The sequence below is a fragment of the Bombus impatiens genome, unplaced genomic scaffold (genome assembly GCF_000188095.3).
Source record: "Bombus impatiens unplaced genomic scaffold, BIMP_2.2 scf_1060, whole genome shotgun sequence".
NCBI lineage: Eukaryota > Metazoa > Arthropoda > Insecta > Hymenoptera > Apidae > Bombus > Bombus impatiens.
The window spans coordinates 486918-511101 of record NT_177479.1 but is presented as its reverse complement, the minus strand read 5'-3'; the positions used below and the strand labels follow the sequence as shown (position 1 = coordinate 511101).

General features: G+C 37.1%; 3 protein-coding genes and 2 long non-coding RNA genes across 11 annotated transcripts in view; 3 read left to right on the top strand and 2 right to left on the bottom strand.

Moving 5' to 3' along the window:
* Positions 1-421: 421 nt before the first annotated feature.
* On the top strand, positions 422-11310 carry LOC100748664 (intraflagellar transport protein 88 homolog). Of its 3 annotated transcripts, none has more exons than XM_024370917.2 (16): positions 422-531; positions 729-909; positions 991-1041; positions 1110-1285; positions 1367-1562; positions 1639-1856; positions 1957-2188; positions 2467-2624; positions 2699-2885; positions 2957-3143; positions 3207-3354; positions 3424-3535; positions 3609-3969; positions 4039-4233; positions 4595-4709; positions 9816-9919. In XM_024370917.2, coding segments are annotated over exons 2-16 (2472 nt in total). In that variant the 5' UTR covers positions 422-531; positions 729-774; the 3' UTR covers positions 9817-9919. The 3 variants fall into 3 exon arrangements, 2 of the variants coding, with proteins under 2 accessions (XP_024226685.1, XP_024226686.1); XR_004462639.1 differs by lacking the exon at positions 422-531 and adding an exon at positions 10005-11310 and having other exon boundaries at positions 775-909; XM_024370918.1 differs by lacking the exons at positions 422-531; positions 9816-9919 and adding an exon at positions 5420-5983 and having other exon boundaries at positions 775-909.
* On the bottom strand, positions 1065-5421 carry LOC117152300. Of its 3 annotated transcripts, none has more exons than XR_004462642.1 (3): positions 5159-5421; positions 4029-4695; positions 1065-1260 (listed from the first exon to the last, which is right to left on the bottom strand). It is a non-coding gene; the product is annotated as an uncharacterized LOC117152300 (long non-coding RNA). The 3 variants fall into 3 exon arrangements; XR_004462641.1 differs by lacking the exon at positions 5159-5421 and adding an exon at positions 4978-5096; XR_004462640.1 differs by lacking the exon at positions 5159-5421 and adding an exon at positions 4904-5073.
* Positions 5830-15388, top strand: LOC100748469 (hexokinase type 2). Of its 2 annotated transcripts, none has more exons than XM_033323514.1 (9): positions 5830-5983; positions 12130-12283; positions 12509-12727; positions 13093-13412; positions 13491-13603; positions 13690-13848; positions 13932-14071; positions 14144-14277; positions 14352-15388. In XM_033323514.1, the coding sequence occupies exons 2-9, from the start codon at positions 12205-12207 to the stop codon at positions 14439-14441; spliced, it is 1254 nt and encodes a 417-aa protein (XP_033179405.1). In that variant the 5' UTR covers positions 5830-5983; positions 12130-12204; the 3' UTR covers positions 14442-15388. The 2 variants fall into 2 exon arrangements, with proteins under 2 accessions (XP_033179405.1, XP_033179406.1); XM_033323515.1 differs by lacking the exon at positions 5830-5983 and adding an exon at positions 11830-11979.
* Positions 15051-18220, bottom strand: LOC112213704. The gene is made up of 2 exons (XR_002947611.2): positions 17897-18220; positions 15051-17821 (listed from the first exon to the last, which is right to left on the bottom strand). It is a non-coding gene; the product is annotated as an uncharacterized LOC112213704 (long non-coding RNA).
* The window catches only part of LOC100748348 (sestrin-1), a 153869-nt gene continuing 145645 nt past the window's right edge, over positions 15961-24184 (top strand). Inside the window, exon 1 of one of the 2 annotated variants that reach the window (XM_012391310.3) lies at positions 15961-16208. The gene's annotated coding sequence lies outside the window, so the exon portion shown is untranslated. Of the gene's footprint in view, positions 16298-24184 lie in introns of both variants that reach the window. The other variant, XM_003493220.4, reaches the window with a different exon arrangement.

Genomic DNA, 24184 nt, shown 5'->3' with positions numbered 1-24184 from the left:
TATCATGTAACACATGTCAAATTTGGCTATTTATCAACATTATTGGATGAACAAAACAGGTTATTTGGCACTCTGCATAAAGCAACCCCACCTTTTTGGGAAACAAATACAGAACGTACTGTCAAATTGCCAAGATAAAGTTATTAGATTTAATACTTGTAAATCAACTATATTGCAAGACTTGGCTTCTTTTATAAAAAATGTTATACGCTGTTAAAATATTCTTTTTACGTAAAGCTTATATGAAACTTCATTACGTTCATGGTTTTATAGATCTGTCGTCCAAAAAGTGTATGAAGGCCTACATTGCCAACCAATAAATGTTAGGTACCGTTGCAGAATGCAATTGAATGTAATTACAGTGCAGTCTATTTTTATTTACAAGAAAAACCGTACAACCTGATATCTATCAATGATCATTGTTATTAAAAGTCATGTTTACTCAATTAATTACAATAAAACTATAATCTATAATAATATAAGAGCAACCTAAATCTATTGACATTTCCAACATAGATGTAACTAGATAAGGTTTGTTTGTACTGCAGCGCATGAATCAGGCATGAATCAATTATAGCGTCTCTTATGACACTTATTGTTCCTTTTTCAAAGTACTTTTTATAAAGAAAAAATGATAAAAATGATCAAAATATTAATTGTATTGTGAGAATTAATAAATCTATTCAACTATTTTGCCTAAAATACACTTTCATAAATTTGCTTTGTAGAAGAGTAAAATACGATTAAAAAATATAATTTACAAAAATATTCACAATGTCTAATGTACAAATTGATGATGATATTTATGATGGATATAATGATTATCCATCAATATATAGTATCAAAGATCTTGAACAAGATGAATTAATTCAAGAGACACTGCATACAAGTTATGCAAAAAGACCAATTGTAAGTGATAATGAATACATGTACAATAAAACAGAATAGTTGGACTGAATAATAAAATATTTTGACTTTTTAATTATGCAGTTTACACCAAAAGTACCAGGAAGTGCTATGCGTTTGGGTACTTCAACTGGGGTAAATGAATATATTATCTTGTATTGTATTTCATAATATTGTTTTAATATGCAATTTAATATTTATAGTTTCACAGAAGTGGTACTGGTATACCAGTGCGTCCTAATACTAGTGGACTAAGGCCAATGACTGCAGTCAGAGGAGCTGGTTATACTAGTAGTAATCGTCAACCATTTGATCCATTGAATATGAATAGTTCTACCAGAGGGCCTGCACCACCTTTAGAAAGTGGAAAGGAAGACACGTAAGATCATAGTGATTGATAATAAAATAAAATTAAATTGTATTAAGTTTTTGAAGAGCAGTATTTTAATACTTTATAAAGGCCTGAAGAAAAAATAAAAGTGGCTGAAAGAAAAATTATGGAACTAATAGAAAGTTCAGTACAAGCATCATATGAAAACAATACAAGAGTTGCTTTAGAGAGAGCCAAAGAAGCTTCTTCGAGGGAAAGAGCTCTTATTAGACTACAAGAACAAGCTGGGCTTAGTGACAATCATAATGTAGATTTAACATTTGCTGTAAGAATTAAATTTTGTCTTTGAAATATGTTTTACCAAAAATATTGAAGACTGTTAATGTCTTATCATTTTTCAGGTCATTTTTAATTTGGCAACTCAATATACTAACAATAATATGTTTACTGAAGCTATAGCAACTTACCAAGCTATAACAAGAAATAGGATGTTCAGCAATAGTGCCAGATTAAAAGTGAATATGGGAAATATATATGTCAAAATGGGACAATTGTCTCAAGCAATTAAAATGTACAGAATGGCATTTGATCAAGCTCCAGCAGCTCATAAAGATTTAAGGTAATGAGATGATTGAGAGTTATTATAAGAACTTGTTGGGCTACTAATATTAAATTTTTATGTCTGCCATTTTTATATTAACTTACTAAATAATTCGCAGAATAAAAATAATGCATAACATTGGAATGTTATTTGTACAAATGGGTCGTTTGGAAGAAGCAGCTAATAGTTTTGAATGGGTCATGAAAGAAAGAGCTGAATTTAAAGCAGGCTTGCATGCTGTTTTATGCCATTTTGCATTATCTCATAGGGATAAAATGAAAAGGTCATTTTTAGAGTTATTAGAGGTTCAACTTAACATAGATCAGGAGGACAGATATAATATAAGTACAGTGAGTTGGGCACGTTTATAAATATCACTATGCAAAGTGTTTTTCTGAGCATTGCCCACACTCAATAGCTATATAAGTATTTAGTCTTGTGCTTTAAATCATATTGGGAAACACATTTTTGAAAAATGATTATGATTTTATGCACTAATGTTTTTATGTAGCAATTTTAAGTTTATTGACAATATTGTACCCACTAAGCACAATGTAAATACATTGCTAGTTCCCAATAAAATATTTGTTCTAGTTCTATTTTAAAATTTTTGCATTTTATTTTGTAGGATGATGCTGCTTTTAACATATTGAATGAAATTTTAAAAAATGATGATTTGTCTAAGTTAGAGAAAGAGTTAAAATTGGAAGCAGAGAAAACTATTCTTTGTGCTGCAAAACTCATTGCACCTGTAATTGAAGATACACTCACAGCTGGTTTTGCTTGGTAAGATTAAAATACTACTTAAATTAAACACTGCTAAATTTTTTGTGTATTAATTACAATCAAATTTTTTATAGGTGTGTGGATACTATAAAGTCTTCAACTTATGGACCATTAGCTGCCGATTTGGAAATAAGTAAAGCTATGGTATTTTTACATAATCGAGAAACGCAATTGGCTATTGATACCTTAAAAATGTTTGAAAATCGTGAAAGTAAAGCTAATAGTTCCGCTGCGACAATGCTTTCATTTATTTACTTTCTTGTAAGAAATGATATTTGTTTTCATTGATTATGAATAAAATATCGATAAAATAATTTTTATATCACTTTCAGCAAGGAGATTACGAACAAGCGGAAAGATGCGGAGAAATTGCTCGAAATGCGGACAGTTACAATGCAGCAGCTTATGTTAATTTATCAGCTTGTGCAATCAGAAAGGGTGAATTAAATATTGCTAGAGAACTTCTCTTATGCTCATTAGATACGGATGCTAGTCACGTGCAAGCTCTTTATAATTTAGGTAATTATTACTACTAACGTGGAAGTATAAATATCAAATATTTTATGAAATCTCATTTAATAGGGTTAGTATATAAAAAGCAAAATATGTACGAAGAAGCATTGGAATGTTTTTGGAAAGTTCGTAACATTGCTAGACACGATCCACAAACAGTATATCAAATTGGTCAATTATATCAACTTATGAACGATACAGACCAAGCAACAGAATGGTATTACGATTTTATATGCATCTTGAAATTGATTTTAATTTGAGTAATTAATATTTGAATTTATATTAGGTACAATCAATTACTTGGTATAATACCATGTGATCCTGGAGTTTTGCAAAAAGTGGGTGAAATGTATGATACTGGTGGAGATAAACAACAAGCCTATCAATTTTATAGCGATGTAAACTTTTTTACTGTACACATATTTTATTTCATTCTACTATATTTTATTATTAAAGTTTATATCTGTCCAGTCTTATAGATTTTTTCCCGCCAATTTTGAGGTAATCGATTGGCTTGGATCATATTTCGTATCGATGCAACTTGCCGAGAAAGCGCTAGTTTATTTTAAGAAAGCAGTAGAACTTGCTCCTGATGAGCCAAGATGGCGATTACTTGTCGCTGCATGTTTAAGACGAATTGGTCAATTTCACAAAGCTGTTTTGGAGTATCAAGATATTCATAATAAGTTTCCTGAGAATATTGAATGCTTGAAATTTTTGGTTCGTTTATGTAGTGATCTCGGCTTAAAAGAAGCACAATTATATGCAACAGAATTAAAACGCGCCGAGAAAGCGAAAGAATTGAAGGATAGACAAGGATCAGCAAGACCAGGTACAGGTAGTGTATATCTTTGACTGTATGAAACATGGTATTATTACTATATTTAATACCTATATATAGGCTCAAGAAGGAGTAATAGCGGGACATCATCACGAACTGGTTCTGGAATGAGCGTATTATCAGACCACAGGTCAAGTCCCACGTTTAATAGAAGAGAAAATCAAGGTTTAAGTAGCGCTGGTATCACGCGACCTAATCGAGTTTCTGCAACTGAAAATATTACGGACGTGGCAAACGATGTCACTGATCAAACAGGTACGCACTCTTTTACGTTGAAATCGTACAAAAAAATAATAAATTTTACGATCGGTATAATTTGCGAAATAGTAGATATACGAATGCTTAGTACAGTTATCAAAGTGTCGGGAATACGTAGCTTTATTTGAAATGAACATTAACAAGGATGATTTACCGATGATAGTTGGACTACGCTAATGGATTGAATAGATGATAGATGAGTCTAGCTATTTTGAACAGCCTATTTTTGATCCTTGTATACAATAATGAATCCCAAACTTGTACGGCATCCTATTGTTTATTATCGATCATTTAAACAATTTAAAAGGAAATACTACACAAAGAGGTGTTACAAGTGCATGTAAAGTATTTTCTGTAGGTACTCCTTATGTTGATCCCATTGGCCCGTTACCTGTTCGTCCTATGACGTCTGCCGGAAAAAGAGATGATGATTTTGGTGATGAAGAACTCGGCGATGATCTGTTACCGGAATAGTATGAATTTGTTACATTTATCATTTTTATATTTTATCTTATTATTTTTATAAACGTAATGCTAGTTAAAAGTACAAAGCAAAGTATCTCACGTGTTTTAATTTTATGGCAACGAATAAATGAAAATAGAGACATAAGTTTATATATCTTTTTCACTTGAGTTAATCTCGTTTGGTATCAGTCATTAAGCTTACATGGAAAACCTCACGTGCGCGTTTATCTACTTCATCAATGTCGTAAAGTTTAACTTCAGAAATGGAGTTATTACCGTTCCTTTGCACGTTCTCATCAGGTTTTCAAAGTCAAGTCTGAATATACTGGAGTCTTAATATCGTGGTTTTATTAATTATCATTTCGAAGTGCAAGTTGCTTGTCTATAGAATGGTACTGCACATTACGAAACCACGAGGGTCGAGCAATTGTAACGATCTAAATTTAAACACACTGACCACTTTAATCAAACTCCATTCAGCCTATGTAGCTTAGGAGACGGATGTTATTTTATTGTAGCTATGTTCAAACTCCATTCAACCGACATAATGCGAACCTGTAAGGGCATTGGGAACGTGCTGTTCTAAACTTCTATACTTTTATCACATTTACGTTAAATAAATTCCTATTGTTATGTATAGTAGTTATATATATATATATATTTTACGTAGTCTCGATTCCTCTCATCTTTTACCGAGTTCATCACGAGACTATCGAAGGAATTGAGAATCGATGGATCTACCGAAAAGTTTGTGGGAAAAAGGCGAGAGGTATCAGTTGCGCGACGCTGGAGAAATCTTTACGTTTATGCGCGTGTTACATGGTTTTGTATCGCGAGTACAATATCACGTGGTCTCAATGCGTGCGATATCCTAGAACGCGTGTGTGTATCCGCATTCACGCGATACATCAGAGAGACTGTCACGAGTTAAGACTGTCTGTGCACAAAAAGAGACAAGCGTAGGACAGATGTAGTGGTCGCGTTTATGAAACGCGTAAGCGCGTGTGCGGGCACGAAGGCGCGCGCACGCAATACGCGCCGATATGGTTTTAAAGTTCGAGCAGTGGGGAAAGCGACGATCTGGAGGCTCGACTAGTTGCTACTCTGAGGCGGAGTACATTTCACGGTATCCCACCCACGTGCTTGTACGTGTGAGTGAGCTCTGTCACGTCTCGAGAAGCTTACAGTCACTGACCGGTAACTGGAGCCAGCGAAGGATAGAAAAGGATCAAGAAGCTGGAGCAATCGCGCGAGTCGACAGTCATACGTAGAAAGTATTAGGGTGAGTTTGTATTTCGTTTTCCTAGAACGGAGCGCACGCGCTAGTCAACACCATCGTTGATCCTTGATAACAGGAGTATGTTTGATTTGTTCAAACGGCGTCAATGTCATCGTAATATCATGTATTGCTTCCGAGTCCTGGATTAACACAGACTTATTATTTCTCTAACCGGTTTCAAACGTTGATGTCGTTGTCGCGGCATGAGAAATTCAATGTGAAGGCATCTATTTCTAGTGTTTACTTTGTTGACGAGACCACGTGGGTCCTTGAAATGTTACACTGCAGGTGTTGTCATCGTACTTTAACGTATTCCTATGATTTTACTCGAGTACAGTTTTAACTTTACGCTCATCGAACTGTTCAAATGTTTCAAATGAATTCAAACGTTATCATCGTCACATCTCGTACATATTCACGCTGCATTTTTTTTGCACTTTATTAGACTTTGTCATTGACGATTCATGTATTATGTTGCGGGTATTACCGTTTGTCAAACATCGACTATTTCTGATAAATATCTTATCTTCTGGTCCGATCGTTATCGATGAAACTAATTTTGTAAAATACAATGTGTCGAGAGACATACGAGCTTATCGCATGATTTTTAATACCCTTTGAAATTAAAGTCATGTACTCTATCTTCGCCGTGATATTCTGAATGTATTATATATATCTAAATAGTCGTCACTGTCACATTTTCCTTGGCGCATAAACGCGACCAATCAACACGAAATATTGACAGCTATTTAAGCAACACGTGTTTATGAACGTGTTTCGGACTTAGTGATTTCACCAATAACTAAAATGCATCTAAAAATAACGCGTCGATGGCGTAAACCATAAGATATTATCACGAATTTGTCGTCCAATTGGAAAATTTTAATACATTAATTATTTCATCTATTACTTGTGTATTACTACGATACGGTATCGCTACAATAGATAACGACTTTTTCTTTTTTAGTAGCAGACAAACAATTTCGAGGTTTAGATTCGTCGCCCGATACTTTGCTTAAGTTTTTGGAAAAAGAAAGAGAACAAGAAATCCAATATTTCGAAACGTAAAACGAGCCGCTGCATTATCAAGGGAATTCTATTCGATTAAGATTTATTCGAGACCTTGGTGATAATGGTCCCGTAATTCACGGAAGCTCTATAATTCAAGCGGTAAAGATCATACATAATAACTGGGCATGCTCTTAACGAAAGGGCAGTCTGTTATCGTGAATGTAAAGTGCGTTTCGTCAAAAGCTGCTCATGAGTTCAATTTTACAACAAGTTGATTGAATAAACACTGCGCTCAACGTACGTTTTGCACGCTGTTCGTACGTCGAACTCTCGTGTCATTCTATTTACGTCATATTCGTTAATCTGATAAATCGAACGTGGTAACGATAAATTAACGATAAATTAACGATAAACGAAAAAAAAGGTACAGTGGAGATCTTTAATCGCGATAGGTGAAGAACTGCTTGACGGAGTTCGTATTTCTCAATGGGACTATCATTCGCAGAAGAAGGTGATGTGACGATTGACATGGTCCCTGTGACGAGTGTGCGTATTGCACTATGGATTAGAATCATCACGTCAAGTCAAGTGGCTAAATTATCCTGGTTGATGCTTTGCACCTTCCAATTGATTTTAATGGAGCTTCGTTCAGAAGCGACTTTGCTGTCTCGAAGAACGTTCTGGTGACATTTCACGATTTCTTCTCCCATTGGTAATCGACCGTGAAAAATCTATCGTGAATTGACCAACTTAAATGATCATCGATCAAATTAACCGACTCATCAGACAGAGATCGTTGCGGTTCGAAGCTAAGAACACAGTAATCGAGCTTGCTTCTATACGGTTACAGCGCGGATTCTAACGTTTAGGTACAATTTACGACGAGTACATAGCAATTCTATCGTTCGTACTTTATAAGTACGTTTTTTCTTGCGTCTCTTTTCTTTTTACTTGTGGACTGTTGATTCGGAAGTTAGTCAGCGTCTTTTCTTTCGTTTCATTCTTTTACGTTCAATTTCTTCTTATCTGCCCATAAATAATTGCAAATTAGTTAACATTAACAAAGGAAATATCAGGGAGAAGTCGTGGAGGGGAAGTAAGTAAGAAACGGTTAAAGAGATAATAAAAGAAATATGTATGTCATTGATATGGGAGGAACACGACATGTAGCTCGAACAATCTTGCTCACCGAACAGGTTCTTCAACTTTTATGCCCTTAATATCGACGTCAAAACTGGAATTTATCTTCTTTTTTAATGCACCGAACGCTTTATTTCTCGAGAGATGAATATTCTCCGTTTCATTTCAGTATTTAAACAACTCGATAACGGAGCAGATAATATTTTAAAATTCAATTAAGTTTTTAAGTTTGCTGAACTACTCGATCGATTCAAATGGTCAGTTTATGCATAAGACTGCATGCACTCGTAATATGTAAGTTCGCGCAAGCGCGACGCGTGTATTCTGATTCTCGCATACGCGTGTGTTTATTGTGTACCGACGACATGCATCTACAGAGACATCCAACACACAAGAAGTTCGGATAAAGAATCGCGTCCGTAAATTGCGGCGAGTGATTCTGTACGTTGTACTTCTTTCGCATCGAATTTGAAGAATGTCGCAACCTCGACAGGGTGTGATTAGTGAACGGTGAATTTCTTTTCCTTGATGGATCTCCTTTAAATTTTGTGATCAGTATTATCACTTGTTTGCCACTGTTGCAATATATTTACGAGTTCACAAGATTGACTCCTCATTATCATTAAGGTTTTCTATTTGGTCGATAAGACTGTCTGTATGAGCAATATATTTTAGCCAATGTATCATGGCTATCGCGAAATTGTCAGAAGGAATGTTCGTACGAGTTACATTAAGCAACCGTATATTTTCTTTTTATCAATTAGTGACGAGATAATGCTACGACGATTGATGACCTGTAGAGCAAAGAGTGCCTGTCTGGTAATGATATCGGTCAAGCAATTATGTCTTCCTATAAGTTTTAGATAAAATGGCCTTTTCCTTGCCATAGTGGTCGATGTACGATATATGATTGTTTGTTAAATTCTCTTCAGGCTTGCCAAATAGATGAATCGCCGTTTTCACATCCAAAAAACTTATGCTGTGCCTCATTTATTTGGCTTGTAGAATTATCATTATATCCGGTATTAATTAATTTAAGCAATGTAATCGAACGGTGTAGAATTAATCGTTATTTTGCGTCATAGTTAATAGCAGATTAGTGCAAAGGAAATGCTAAACGTAACGTCTGATTGCTGTTTCTTGAGAACGCGATGTTATAATTCACGTGACTCGATTACGGTGTTATCAAATGTTATAAAACATCATGGACTTTCAACTTTTCGTTTAACAGCAACTCTCTCGTGTTATCATCTAGCCGAAAGTCAAGGAAAAGAGTGGAAGTAGGGAAAATAAATAAGCGTAATAGTAAACGAAGTGATCTCTTTAACTCGACATCAGAAAGTCTCTCGTGCTCGTGAAGAACCACGCGACAATTCGTTTCGTCGCGCACACCTACCTTGTCAGCCGTCACGGAAAATTCATTCACGTTGTAGCATCGCCTCTCTCATTCAAGAAGCTTCTATCTAAAGATAACGTTTGTGACAGTCAGGTGAGCGCGGGATATGTGCTTTTTACTTTTATTTTTTTTCTAATCGCTCTATTGTCACTGATCTCCTAAAGTTTGTTGTACATTAGACCAAAGATTGTATCAGAACTCTTATTATGCGTTGTTCGTTCTTTTCGCGTTTCACTAGTCAAGTTTCATAAATATTCTATATTGGCTGATGAATTTCTTATTTTCCAGATAAATAAAAGCTTTCAAACATGGTCGTCCCTACGGAACATGCTCTTAACGAGGCGATACAAGTAGCGCCGTTGGTACTTTCGGACGATGTAAAGAGACATAAAGTGAGTAGATATAATGCGTTTGCATTTTACGCTCCACGTTGTTATTTAGAAGATTTTTTGTCTGTCTTGAACTTTTATCTTTTGGACTTACACGAATCAGAGGAAACTCGTAGTTCTGTCGTAATCGAGCGGGTGCGAACGCTCGATAAGGATGTCATTGAAAGAAACAAGACGAAGTTATGAAAATCATGGATTCAAACATCCATCATACTTACTGCTTACGAATGTTATTTGATCGCGCCCTGCTATTTCAAGAATTTGTCGAGCGATACGTCATCGGATCGCTAAAAAACATCCGTGCTCCGACGTTGTATCTATGTATTTATATGTTTTTTTCCCAGTTAGTCTATACGCTTCTTGCATAATTGATCGATATCTGACCGATCAATGTCAACTAGATTGAATCATTTCCGATGTAAGAAATGGCGAACACCGAGTCCTTAACCTTACGACATTCTCGTTAAGAGTTTACTGGCACCGATCGATCCTGCACACATACTTTCACTTTTGTTCCCGTCGATCTCTGTAGCAATGGCCACTAAGAGCAATTTATTCCGTCTGGTATATGCACTTTTCTTGAATGTGTATGATTACTTACGTAACCGTTTGTCGTTTATATAGAAACCGTTTAATTCGTGACAATATGCGTGCTGTGTCTTAACGAGAATTCAAGGGAATTTTTCTTCTGCGAAGCAAATATCTTGTAGCTCGGTAATCAAGGAATTCAGCGCAAAATGTGCAATTACCGATATACGACGTGATTAATATTTTTCTATAAGATACTACAATTAAGATGGTTTAAACTGAGTTCGACCAGTTATCATTCGTTTAGCCTCAAACCAGTCGTAAGTCATTTACTTATCATGAGTCGGGGCATAGGGTTATCATAGGGAATTTTTACTACAAAGAGTTCAAGATTTTCAAATAAGTTATCGACGAAGATACGTTGCTTCATGCGATGATAAAACGGATAGAACGAGAATAATTAATAGTTCTATTGATCCGCTGTAACAATCGGTTGGAAATCAAAAAATAACAAAGCTTTCATGTTTCCTTTAATTGAATAGAATTTCGTAACAATCGACAATGCAAACGTTCGTGTGGGCTCGTACGATAAATGTTTTCATAGAGAATGTTACGCAACTGGAAATAAGTTACCCACACGCTCTTTTTGTATTTGATTAAAGTAGACCCAACAATGTCATGGTTAATTTCTGTTTATTCTTATTTCTCTATGACTTGAGTTTCTTCCTTGATCTTTTTCGAATCGATATAAAGCGGATAAGCGTCACGAGAACAAGACATGGTAATAATTTCATCTACCGCTATCACTGTATATCGCGTTGACAATTCAATCCATGAAACAAGCAATAAATTTCTTTCCACTTAAACTGTCATGTCGCTTAATACCTTTTGTCTCGTGCATTACCGGAGATTGTTTACGTACGAATATAGAACAGTACGCGGATATATTTTCTTTCCTAGCGACGAGCTCGTAATTTCCACAACAAGATGGCATTGACAATTGATCAAGACATTTTCTTGTCTTTCACTCGTCGGTTTAATATCGATTTTCAGAATTTGTACGTTCTTGGTACTTGGTAGTGATGTTTGCGTGAATGCAACCGGTTTGCCTTTGAGGAAGTGAAATATTAGTATTATCTTGGTTATGAGAAGTCTGCTTTCGATATTCTACTTGCATACGTATGTTGAACTCTGAAATAGAAAATAATCGAGACGAGGTATTAAAAATTTGTAGATTTGATCCGTGTACAATGTACAGGCGAAAATATCCAACGGAAATATACAATGTACAAATAGCGTTCATTTGTTGCGATAGCACTACATTTCTTACATAAACTCGAACGTAAAGACTATTTTATCGCATGTGTTAAGTATCCTATTGTTCGATTAGAACTTCCGTCAAGTAGCAAATGCTCTATTGTCGCAAAATTTAACCACTTTATCATCGCGATTTGCCATCTGATTAGTATGAACGTGAATTCTACCTCTGGCGTGTCTATTAGAATCCCATTATAGATCACGTAACAGAGAGCAAGGTAAATACGAAAATTCCTCATAATCTTTATCAAAGGATTATTAAGATTTATAACTGGCGGAAAATTTCCCGACGATATTGTCCCGATCAAACAATTTCAATTACTATCACACGGATCATATAACGATGGCTTAAAGGATTTTATTTATAGATCGAAACACGACTGGCACAGCTACGGTTTTCGGCTGCCACTGTAAGGAAGATCCAGGATGTTTTTGTGTCGGAAATGAATAAAGGAATTCACCAGCAGCCGTCGTCACTGCAGATGGAGAATACCTATGTCCCGGAACTACTCGATGGCACAGGTTCCTATAATTCAAATCTTTGATAAGATTTTTCCCCAATTTGATAAGTATTATTTTCCGCTATGTGATCGGCAGGAATTTTATGCGATTATACAATAGTTATTACGATATCTGGTGTATATATGTTGTAATCTAATAATACGAGCGGAACAATTGTAGCTTCTAACTTTGTTAGTTTTGTCTAGTTAATCACAATGTTGAAAGATCAATGCAAAATATTTTCAGAGGAGGGCTTGTATTTGGCGCTGGATCTTGGAGGCACGAATTTCCGAGTGCTTCTTTTAGAATTGCTTCATGGTACACCTATACGCGAAGAAGTGAAGAAATATCACATTAGCTCTGATTTGAGAGTAGGCTCGGGGATTCGCCTGTTTGATTACCTAGCAGAATGCGTCAGTGATTTCGTCATTTCACAGGGTCTTCAGGATGTAGAGCTTCCTCTTGGTAAATTGGAATCAATATACATCACGTTTGAGACATCGGGAGAATCACGTGTGAGGTTTTTAATTGCTCTGTCTGTGGTCCGTAGTTTCTCAGAAATAACTTTTTGTAATTCCAGGATAATTGCAATTGTTTCGAGTTCGAGCAAAAATTCTATCTGAGAGTGTCAATCTTGAATGTTTTCAAGCACTTATTGCTATCAGCTCTTAAGTATTGTGTCTTACATTGATTTTACGAATCTAAGTGGATGATACTTGTTGTCGATTAGATTATCCTGATCTCATACGTGATCAATAATTCTCCAAACGGGATGATTCATATACAACATGAATATATGCATCGAGTATACATTTGAGTATACGTTTCAGGATTTACGTTCTCCTTCCCGATAATTCAACATTCGTTGGATATTGGAGTACTGGTGACTTGGACTAAAACCTTCAATTGTCCCGACGTTGTTAACGAAGATGCCGTGAAATTGCTTCACGAAGCTTTGGATCGTCGAGGAGACACTAAAGTGAAAGTCGTAGCGATTCTGAACGACACTACAGGAACATTGGTGCAAGGATCAACGTTGGATCATAATACTGCAATTGGACTTATACTAGGCACCGGTAGCAATGCCTGTTATCTTGAACGAGCTGACAGAGTCGAACATTGGGAAACTGAGAGACACGGAGAACGCGAAGTACTTTTTTTAAATATTTTGTTTCGATATAGGGCAAACATTTGTCCTTGAATATTAAGTTGCTCATGGTTATTGCAGGTTATTATCGACATTGAATGGGGTGCATTTGGAGATAATGGTGTGCTGGACTTCATTAAAACAGATTACGATCGTGAAAATGATGCGAATTCGCTTATTGTAAATTCATTTACGTGAGTATCAATTCCCTTGAAAAATGTGGAACGTAGAAGCTCTACTTCTGGTAAATTTACTACACTACGATTTTTTAAATTATCAGATTCGAGAAGTATATTAGTGGAAAATACTTAGGCGAGATTGTGCGGGTAGTGCTGGCAAAGTTGACCAAAGAAGGCCTTCTATTTATAGGGGATCACACGCCCGGATCCCTTTTAGTCCCAGGCAATCTCACAAGCGATTTAGTATCTGATATCGAACAGTATGTTGTTTTCAATTAAAAAACTTTATAGCATATCTTTATTCTATAAATTTCCAATACTATACGTAAATATTAAAATGTAGAGATTCTGTGGACGGCGACGATTGCAGTACGAGGAACATTTTAATGAAGTTTGGTATCGATCCGGACGAAGAGGACGTGAAAATAGTACAATACGTTTGCGAAGTGGTATCTAATCGTGCAGCTCTTCTCGTTTCGATATGTAAGTTGAAGTATGTAATAGAACTAGTAATACTAAATAATATTACTTTGTTAACCAAATTTATTTCTTTAGGCCTAGCAGTCTTGTTAAAACGAATCGATAAGAAGAGCGTCACAATTGCTGTAGATGGATCTCTTTACAAACATCATCCTAGACTAGAGACATGGATAAAACGATACATTCCACTGTTAGCTCCTGAACATAAAGTATGCTTTCATAAAATATTTTTTATTGTTTTATTTTGGTCCGCGAAATTAATTGATTAATCGTGTATATATAGTTCGAGATGATCCATGCCGAGGACGGAAGCGGAAAGGGTGCTGCATTGATTGCTGCAATCGCACAAAGACTTCAGAAAAGATTAGATTAGTACTAGCTAAAAGTTTCAAGTTCGCTGGCGTATAAGTTTTTTGTTAGTGGCGTAAGTAATTTGCATCGGATCTCTAGTTAAACAAATTGTTCAGAGTATAGAATAATTTTAACAATCATGTACAGTCACATTCCCTATGTTAATAATGTCACCATTCACGTTTCTGATCTTCCACGTTCAAAGGTCTTATATATATTTTTGTTATACCTTTGAAGCGATAGTATATACAAATTATTGTACTGTTGTAATAGAAAGCATTCTGTTGTTACTCACTTTGTATCACAGAGTGATATTCGGAGGAAGAAGTTAGATTTATGCATTGTATATTTTTATCAGAAAAACATTTAGAAGGCACGTTACTCATAAAAGGAATGTAACGCCGTTTTATCACACGTCATCGAATGTTTGTGTACTTCGCTTAGAATTTACATTTTACAGCGTTTATGAGAACTACGTATCTTCCTGAATACTTATGTTTAAATACTTTATTTTTCTTACATTGTTCAAAATATTCGTGACGTTATTTGTTATTTGTTATTAATTGGGTTTCGTTTTATCATTGTTACGTAAGGTTAGTTCGATCTTACTTGTTGAAGATTTTTCTCGCAATTTAAAAAATGAAAATACGTGGTATGTGTGAGGTGTAATTGTGTACCGTGAAGAAAATGGTACACTCACGATTGATATTGCGAATATTTCTTGAGTATTGTGAGCAGTTTGTACTCCCATCTCAAGAATATGAGACAATTGTGATATGAACCACTGAACAAAGGTATTGGAACAAAGTGATAGGAGAGTTAAGTACAAAATAAGAAAAAAATCGCGTAAACATTCTAGAACACAAATGTTTGTATAAAATGTTATATCTTGTAAATGATTGCGGGAACGTCCGGTTTTTTGTACTAGCGGAACGAGATTGTTATAATAAATCCATAAATGAAAATCGAGCAATTGTACAGTTACTCTACCTCATTATAATTCTTCAGTTTTAAAAAGATATGGAACTTTGTACCTTTGAATCCTTGAACGTCAGGTATAAGTTTTAGAACAGTACTGGAAGTCAGTGCTGTGCTATATTGTAGCAGTTAATGATCAACGATTACAATTATTGATGACTACAATTATAAGTGGCTGATTATCAGTCACAATTAATGATTAAAGTTTACTTCATTCGAAGTACAGTTGGAATTACCGATCAGGATAAGTACATAATTATCAATTGCGACTCTCGAAGATTAAAAATTAATCAATCAATCGAATGAAATATTTTAATTGATCGTTATTCAACACCGTGGGAAGTACTCGATTAAAACAGCAATACAAAAAGTAAACGAAGTTCTACGGTCACTAATCTACCCTTAGTTAAATAATTAATTAGATCATTAATAGATACATTGGTTATTGCTCGACTTGCTGTAACTTAGTCTATTGATCTTGTTGCTAGGTGATCTGAGCGCGGTTCTTTCAAACGCATCAATGTCTAATGGCAGCGTCATCAGATGGCGGCACGTACGCGGTCGTCAAAAAGTGACAGCTCGAACTGTCAGCGGTATGCATACCGCCGCGTTTCTGCTGCAAATAAGCACTTTATAACTGATCGAAACGAGGGCTAAACCTTATCATCGAGCCTTCCGCTGTTTTAAAAGTCGAAACGGTTTACGAAAGAAGGATTAACGGTGTAAAACGTGAGACAGTGCGTGAAACGGTGGGTGAGCACGCAAAAGAGAACGGCTTGCCGGCTCGGCTAGTCTACTGGAAGATTCCATTGTGAGTGGGCTTTCAAAAAGTTTTATCTCTGAAAATCCAGTGTTTTCGTGCATTCCGTCGTTCGCCCGTAGATGAAACTCGAATGACAGGTATTTTAGCTTAATCTGTATTTAGAGGACTCGCGGACATTGAGGGTTAATCGTTTTTCATGCGATACAGCCTATTAGAAAGGTTGAGGTTACAGCGGCCGCTGGGTTCAGCTGGGCTCTCAGCTGATGAACGGACGCACCGACCGGTTCACCGTCTTTCTTTTAAAAACTGTAATTCCTTTCCTTCGCCTTCGTTTCACGTTCAAATTATGTGTAGCCATCGCGATAGCTCTTCGGGAGTCTCGTTTCGTGTAAATACGTGAAGTTTTCTTACGATACCGAGAGGTGCTCCGATCCCTATCTTGTAACCTCTTTCACCTTTAATTGTAACAGTCCGCGAGAGCCTTTTATTTCTTCCGATTGTTTCATCGATTTGAACTTTAATATATAGATTGTGAGTGAATTGGAAATCAGTTGTCAAATCGGTTAAATCGGTATATCTGATATACGTTCGTGACGAGTATCTTGTCAGTTCGATGTTATACATTATAAATGGAATTATATATTATGTTTCTGTACATTTTTTGTTCAAGTGTATATTAAGATCGAACGTGATGAACGACTTACGGCGCTTAGTAAACAGACACGTTAGTGGATCTTACGTTCGTTATACAAATTGTGAGTGAACTGAAAATTCTTAACTGTTTATATCATGGACATGTTTAGTTAAGGATAAAATCATACATGTTTCTATATATTTCTCTTAAGTGTAGATCAAAATCGAGAGTGATGGATAAAAGCTTTGTTAAACATAGTCGAATCGAATATCCGATTAATTAAGTAACGTGGATGATTTCGAATGATTTCGCGATTCGTTGAAGTCGAGATCTCTTGGATTTAAGGCGTGATCGATATCGATAAGAGCGTTTACACAAAGTATGTAAAGGGAAACGCGTTTTTCCATACAGTGGTAAAGACGAATGTCGTTGAACTGTCAGTCGGTCGGGGGTACTGTCGATCACCTGTAAAGTGACCGATGACCGTGTTTCCGCGGAATGTCGGCGGGTCACTCGATCGAAAGCAACTCGCCGATCTATCGATATGTGTGTATACGTACTGTTCAAAAGTAACAAATTTAATAACAAAAAAAAAAACAAAAACAAAAGAAAAAAAAAAGAAAAAAATTGAGAGAAAGAAGAAAGTGGAGAAACACGAATGTGTAATAGTATTTTCGTGTGTGTGAAAGATACAAAAGGTCGTTAAATCACGGATGAAAAGTACGCGCGGTATGACACCGTTATTGCTTGCAAATTGACTCGGTTTTCCGTGAAGCTCCGTCGAGGTCACCGCGCCCGGCTGCAGCTGAGCTCCCAGCTGACGAATGGAGGCTGCGACCGGTTCGCCATGTTCCTTCGTTGTTTTTTTTAAAGGCCACCTCCTTCTTTTTCCCTTTAAATCGCCTTTCACGTGCTCCGCGACCCTCCGTGCCTGTTTCTCTTTTTCCCTCTTCCTCCTCCTTCTCCTTCTCCTCCTGTGTATAACACCACCACCTCCTCTCGGCCGCTTCTTCTGCACCGTTTCCTCCTAGAAAATCGTATTGTTCGTAGTGTACGCCGTGCGCACCCGAGAACGCTCGACTTCGCCGAACCAGTTCCGAACCTTTTCTTTTATGTGTTTCTTCTTCGCGGCACGTTCAACACCGTGCGCGCTCTTCTCCGAGTCAACTACACTCTACTAGTCGGTCTCTCTGTGTCTCAAGGTGACACGTCACGGTGCAACGCGCGCGATATTTCGAGGGTGTAACGTGTTACTTCGGAAATTAGTCGGATTTCGAGGGACAGTGTCGCTACGCGGTATATAGCGATACGGTCAGCCGATGTTGTTCACGAGAATCAACTCAATTCGGGGAATTCAATGTTATTCAGAGGTCGACGTTAGTCACTTGACAATAGTGATTCATTACTCGTTTCTGAAATAATAATGAGTAGGTAGTGTTATTTATGTATCTTTATATCGGTTTAAATTTCGTTTGAGCCGTGTATCGAAAGTTACAAGTTGCTTTCCTATTATGTGACATTACCGATGGTAATAGCACGTTAAATGACTGGATTTTACTTCGTTAAGTGATTGCTATCCTCATCGGTTCTTGGAATCGACTTCGAGAAGTGTACCTCTTATGTCACGTATGTAAAATAAACAAATGTGTCAGGTATCTATAGTTCACCTCCGTTTGACGAAGGATAGAAGGATAGTCAGGATTCCCTAGAAATTTACCTGTTTCGATAATTGGCCAGATAAGGTCGTGACCCGTGGCAAGTTAGCGAAGTAGTACCGTACCATGGTCACGATGAATTATTCGTGAAGAAAGTTTCACGCAAGCTCGATACCGGAACTGTTTAGAATAGAATACAGTGAAAAAAGAAAAACAAGAGGAGGTAAAAAAGGAGAAAAAAAGTTCCTCGTTTGCAACTTACAAATGTTCACTTGCGTTTAGCATGCAAGCATATAGAAGGCTATAATTTATCGGTCGGCGAGCGTGGACCTTCCTTGCATATAATATGCATCGCTATTTAAAAGCAATCGGGTCTCGCGTGCTCGGTACGCAGCGTGAGTCACCTGGCTACGGGCTTGCTATTTCTTATTGTGCACGATTGGCTAATGAAGCAAGAGCGACACGCGGTTGTTACCGCTTTTCATTTTCTTTTTTTTTTTTTTTATCGACGAATCCCTGTCCCGTTGTAATAAAATTCATGTTTATACAGCGTGGCGGGGTTGCGCAGATCGCACCGACATGGCATCGCGTTTATCGTTTTAAACCGATTGTACGACGAGCCGGTTAATTGCAAACGTTGTAGTACGTCCGATAATACGGAACCCGTAGAACAATGCGACGATAATTGGTGGTAAACTGTAATGTAATTACACGAAGCTGCTGCACACCGCTCAAAATAATTAAAGGATCACCTGCTCAAATAGTGTCCAATAATGAATATACGTAATTCATTTAACCCTGTCATATTTAATTCGTTCCGTAGGGTATTCCGTTTCTTTTTTCCGAATAAATTTATTCTGGGATAGAAATATAAATAAGGAAACAATTTTATTACACTGTTAAATATGGGTAATTTAAAGCTTTACTAAAAGACAATAAGAGACTATTGCCAGGATCCTAGATAATTGTAATGTTTATGTTGATCGTTGTTTACGTTCGTGATTGCATTGTTACGTTCGTGAAAGTATCGAGAACTACGAACGGCGGAAATGCGATTTGTCGTGTTCCCGTCGCTTCTAGCGCTACCGGTACACTATTCTTTTGGAAATAGTGCTTTCGGTGTATAATGGATATTTGTCGAAATTCAATCGATCGAATTCATCGATTCGACGCGGATAGTCACGCTGCCGGTATTTAGTAACGCAGGAAATCGTGGAAAAAAGTGGGCTGCAGAGAACGGGATTGAATTGTTCTCTGGGCTGAACGCTGGTCTGAAACAATACGCTCGTCCAGGAGAGTCGATTGCATTTTATTCACGAGGGACCTATTCGCGACAAAGTTTTTGTCGAACGCAATCGCCTTTATTTCTATCTTCATCTCGCGGAGGATTGATACAGACGCATACACAGGATGATTGCAAGTTTCCCTATCTCTTAGCGAATAGAAACCGAATCGACGAATTCTATTTATGTCGATCAGAGAATTATATTCCAATCGAATTAAGTTGGACCAATTCAAATTAGCTAGTAAAATTAAAAATGGGAGTCAGAAGAATCAGTGGAATTTTTCATCGATTAACACAACAGATTCATCCTACCACAGACTTTTAGGCTTCATAGTTTTCCCATCGGTTAAACTCTAATCCATTAGTTCTATTATAATAAATCAAGACCTCGATGGAAAGATAGTGTAAGTGTACCTTTGCAAAAATAAGATAAACACAAAAAGTGATACATAATATCCTCATTCATCTAGTGAATTTTGTTACGAATTTACAAATCTTTACGATCGGATATAGCAACATATTTGAACGTTTCGAAACATACAGATTTAACTTTACATTCGGTTTTCTCAGAGTTAAAGATCTTATCATCGATCGTGAATCGATTTTAGCTCCGATTTTAACGTTTGATGAAAGTTCAGGTTCATCGGAGACTCGCTATCGATCGCGTTATCAGTTATCAAGTTCTCGGACTCACGCAGCGATATCGATTGCGCTTTTCGAATCGTGAAACGCGATTATTCAATCTCAAATGACACACTATTGCGCGAACGTCTCTTGTGCGCCTCGCTGTCTGCCGTAGTAACCCCAGTGTTTCTCAATTGGAGGGGACGTTCACATTGGCAAGTTCCTCGGTGGTAAATTATTACGGCCCACTCGAGCCTTTGGGCTTCCACCATCCTCCATATACATAGTTGAGATTCGATATCACATCGGCAACGAGATTGATTTACGCTGGTGACCATAGGTAGGTAGCTTCGGGACCACTTTCATTTATCCTTCGATCGGATCGTCAGCCTTCGGTTATTTGTGAATACTTTTTTATACAACGATATTGAATTTATTTATTTATCTAATGAGTCGAAGCTTTCGAGTACCTAAACCTTCAGCGTACGTGAAACTTAGAAATATAGACAAAAAAGGATACTGCCTGGAGATAGCATTGGAACTGAAAATCAACTCGTATTTTATAATTTATTTACTCACATTTAGTAATAAAATTACGGTATAATATAATATTACGGTTAATAAAATTAAATTAACTGCCAGAAATCTTGTGACTTATTGAAAAAAGTATGATATCCTAAACTAGGCAAAAATGTAAATAAATTACAATACTATACAATTTCGGGACTTATAGTACGATGAAATTACATAAGGTTCAAAGTAGAAGCATCGCGACAAGATAACGAGGCTAAGAATCTGTGGATTTTATAAAAGATCTAGCGTACGAATCAATCAAATGGAATTCGCTCGATCGATATCGTGCAAGTATGTTTCTTTTCATTGACTCGTATCTAGAGTCAGACCCGTTAGGTTTGCTTAAGCAAATCACGGTCCCTTTATACGGTCCCCGGTGGCTCGTCGATACGCGCGTTAAAGTCATGTCAAGTGGAGATCGGGTCTACACTCGCTCGGTTATAGGAGTCAGGCTTCGAGGTACTTGGATTTTCGAAAATAAAATTTACGGTCGTTGAACTTGATCAACGAACAGGTATAACAGTGTTACGTTAGCCGACTAGTATTTTGCTTCGTTAACTGCCCGTTTATATCCCCATCGCTTCTTGGAACTAACTATTAGCATTACGTATGTATAAGGTATATTACCATTCTTGTAAATAGCAAAAAATAGCAAACAAAGATCGTATCCTTAATTAATGAAATTTGTTGAAGCAATTACTGTTTCTCGCGTTTAATACTCTCTATGATATAACTGCAAAATTGAAATAGATACGCGATACTTGTTATCCTTCTACGCATTTCTTAAAGTAAAACAGTTTTGTTCGACAGGTGGCTTATGAAATTTATATGACAGTACTGTGTGTAAAATAGATGGTCGTAAATGCGTCAGGTTTTCCTATCTACCTAGAATTACATCTTCTACAATTGACCGGATAAAATTCTCGTAATACTGATGATCAGTTAACGCGGCATGACCGTAGAACATTGACAATGCATACGGCAGGATATCGCGATGGTTGAGCCGATTATTTTCGCTTGAAATACGAATAACACGCCCGTTCCATTCGAATTCGTTTCGTTCGAGTTGCCTGGAAAGACTATTTTTCGCTAGTCGGGAGCTCGGTTTGCTCGTCGTTTCCGATTCCTGTCTCATCCGCCCCTTGGAAATTTCGTTCCGTTCGAACGACGATCGGTCTCGCGTCTTTGAACGCGAAAACGCGTTCCGTTCGGTGCTTCGGAAAGTCGAAGGACCTTCGCCGGTCGTTCGGGTCATTTCATTCTCTCCCCTCTCTTGCTGCAAACACGTGGATACGAATTACAGCGGGGTCTCGATTGACTGGCTTAATCGGGACCGAGGTAGCCCGGTTAAATCGAGGCTCGCGAAATTACCTAACTCAGGCCTAGGGTGGATTAAAAATTGTTATCTGATACGCGTCCCTTTATCGTCGTGCGTTCAACTTTTTTATTTGTTCCAGTTTATATTACTTAACGCGTGGGCTGCGACAGGAATTCTTTTTTAATTACAGGGCCTTGTTTTATACATAGAACGGACGCACAACAGCGTTTATGTAATTTAAATGTTTCATCATACAGCGTCTCTGGTAAACCCAATATCGATCACGAATAACGATTACTCATGACGGTCAACATGTTACGCAAAAATAAAAAAAGAAATAAGGAAGAAAAATGTTATCGGTTACTTGAAAAATTGCATCGTCATGTGCGTTTTATTACCGTGTAAAAAAGGCCGACCTTGAGATGACATCGGTGACTTCATCCGAAAAACGACCATCACTTTGTCATTTACCGTATAAGTATAATTGGGTAACGATGATGTTCTTGGATAACGATGCCGAGATTTAAATTAGTAGGAACGACGAGGCAAAGAGAGAATCGAGCGGCGCGTACCTTTTCCAAAACGCGCACATCTTTTTAATCACGCGTTCTCTACGTATGCGCGTGGAAAGGTCGTTAAAAGAAACGCTGTTCGCTCGTTGTTTCTCGTTTTAACGAGCAAAAAACGGAAAAAAAGAGAGAGGAAAACTAGGAAAGATCGCGCGAGCCTTGACATTGACGTTTTTCCATATTTTTTTTGTTTACTCTGCCTCGTCATAATGAGTTTACAATTGTAGCCAATTGAACTGGTTGATGGCAGAGAGGAGCGGCCGTAATAAATGTTAACTCTTTGTTTGCTTTAAAATTAGACTCGCTTTAAATCGCATGCTCGCAAGGTAGAAATTTTCGGAGGCTGTCGGCGTGTCCGAACTGCCGGCGCCATTAAACGATTTCCGGGGTACCTCCGATGTTTTTTGTTTTACAGACCGCCGGGTAGATGCATTCCCGTTGCATATTTATTAGACGTCACGCCCGATAACAATCGGTCGATTGTTTAATTCCTCGTATACGACGCCGGCTTCTCTTTGCGCAGCGGTGTATGATTGTTCGCTCAAATACACGTTCTTCTCTTTTCTCTTCCTTTTTCTAAAATTCAGGATACACACTCGCTTACACATACGGTGGTTCACGAAAGTATTCGGACGTAGGAAACTTTACGTGTCATGTATTATAAAACATTTTTAAATTGTTGAGAAGCTATATAGAGGTTACAAGATATTTGTTATACGATAATATAAATAACTATCTTATGTATAGTGTGTTAAGGGTATTTTCATGAAATATTTTGTAGCTTCAAAGTGATAGTCGAGTCTCATTACAATGTTAATTAAATTGCAAAATGTTTCGTAAACGCATAATATATTCATAAAAGATTTCTACAAATGTTGGAATATTTTTATGAACTATTGTATGAAGATCGCGATCATATAAGAGCTCGTGTGAATTTCTTTCTACTATAGGTACGCGGGCTTTTGAAGTGCAAGAAAAATAGCCTCAGTTACAATGGGTAATTTTCGTGCCACGGGTTCATTTAGATGAAGAGATTGCGCTCTTAAGTGCTCTCTTTCTCTCTCTCTCTCTCTGCTCTCTGGCGATACTCCAACTACGGGATTTAGCTAAGTTGAATCTATCCTAGATCAACTGTGGAGAAACCATCTCGTAAACAGCTAGAATATTTCCTCGTTCCTCTTCTTCCGCGGAGAAACCATCTCGTAAACAACTGGAATATTTCCTCGTTCCTCTTCTTCCGTCTACGCTCATGACCTATCCCCATGTGAATATTCTAGTACCTATAGATCATCTTGATCACGAACTACCGCAGGGTCATGATATAATTTATGACGTTCGAGACGTTGACCGCGTACACAAAGTCGAG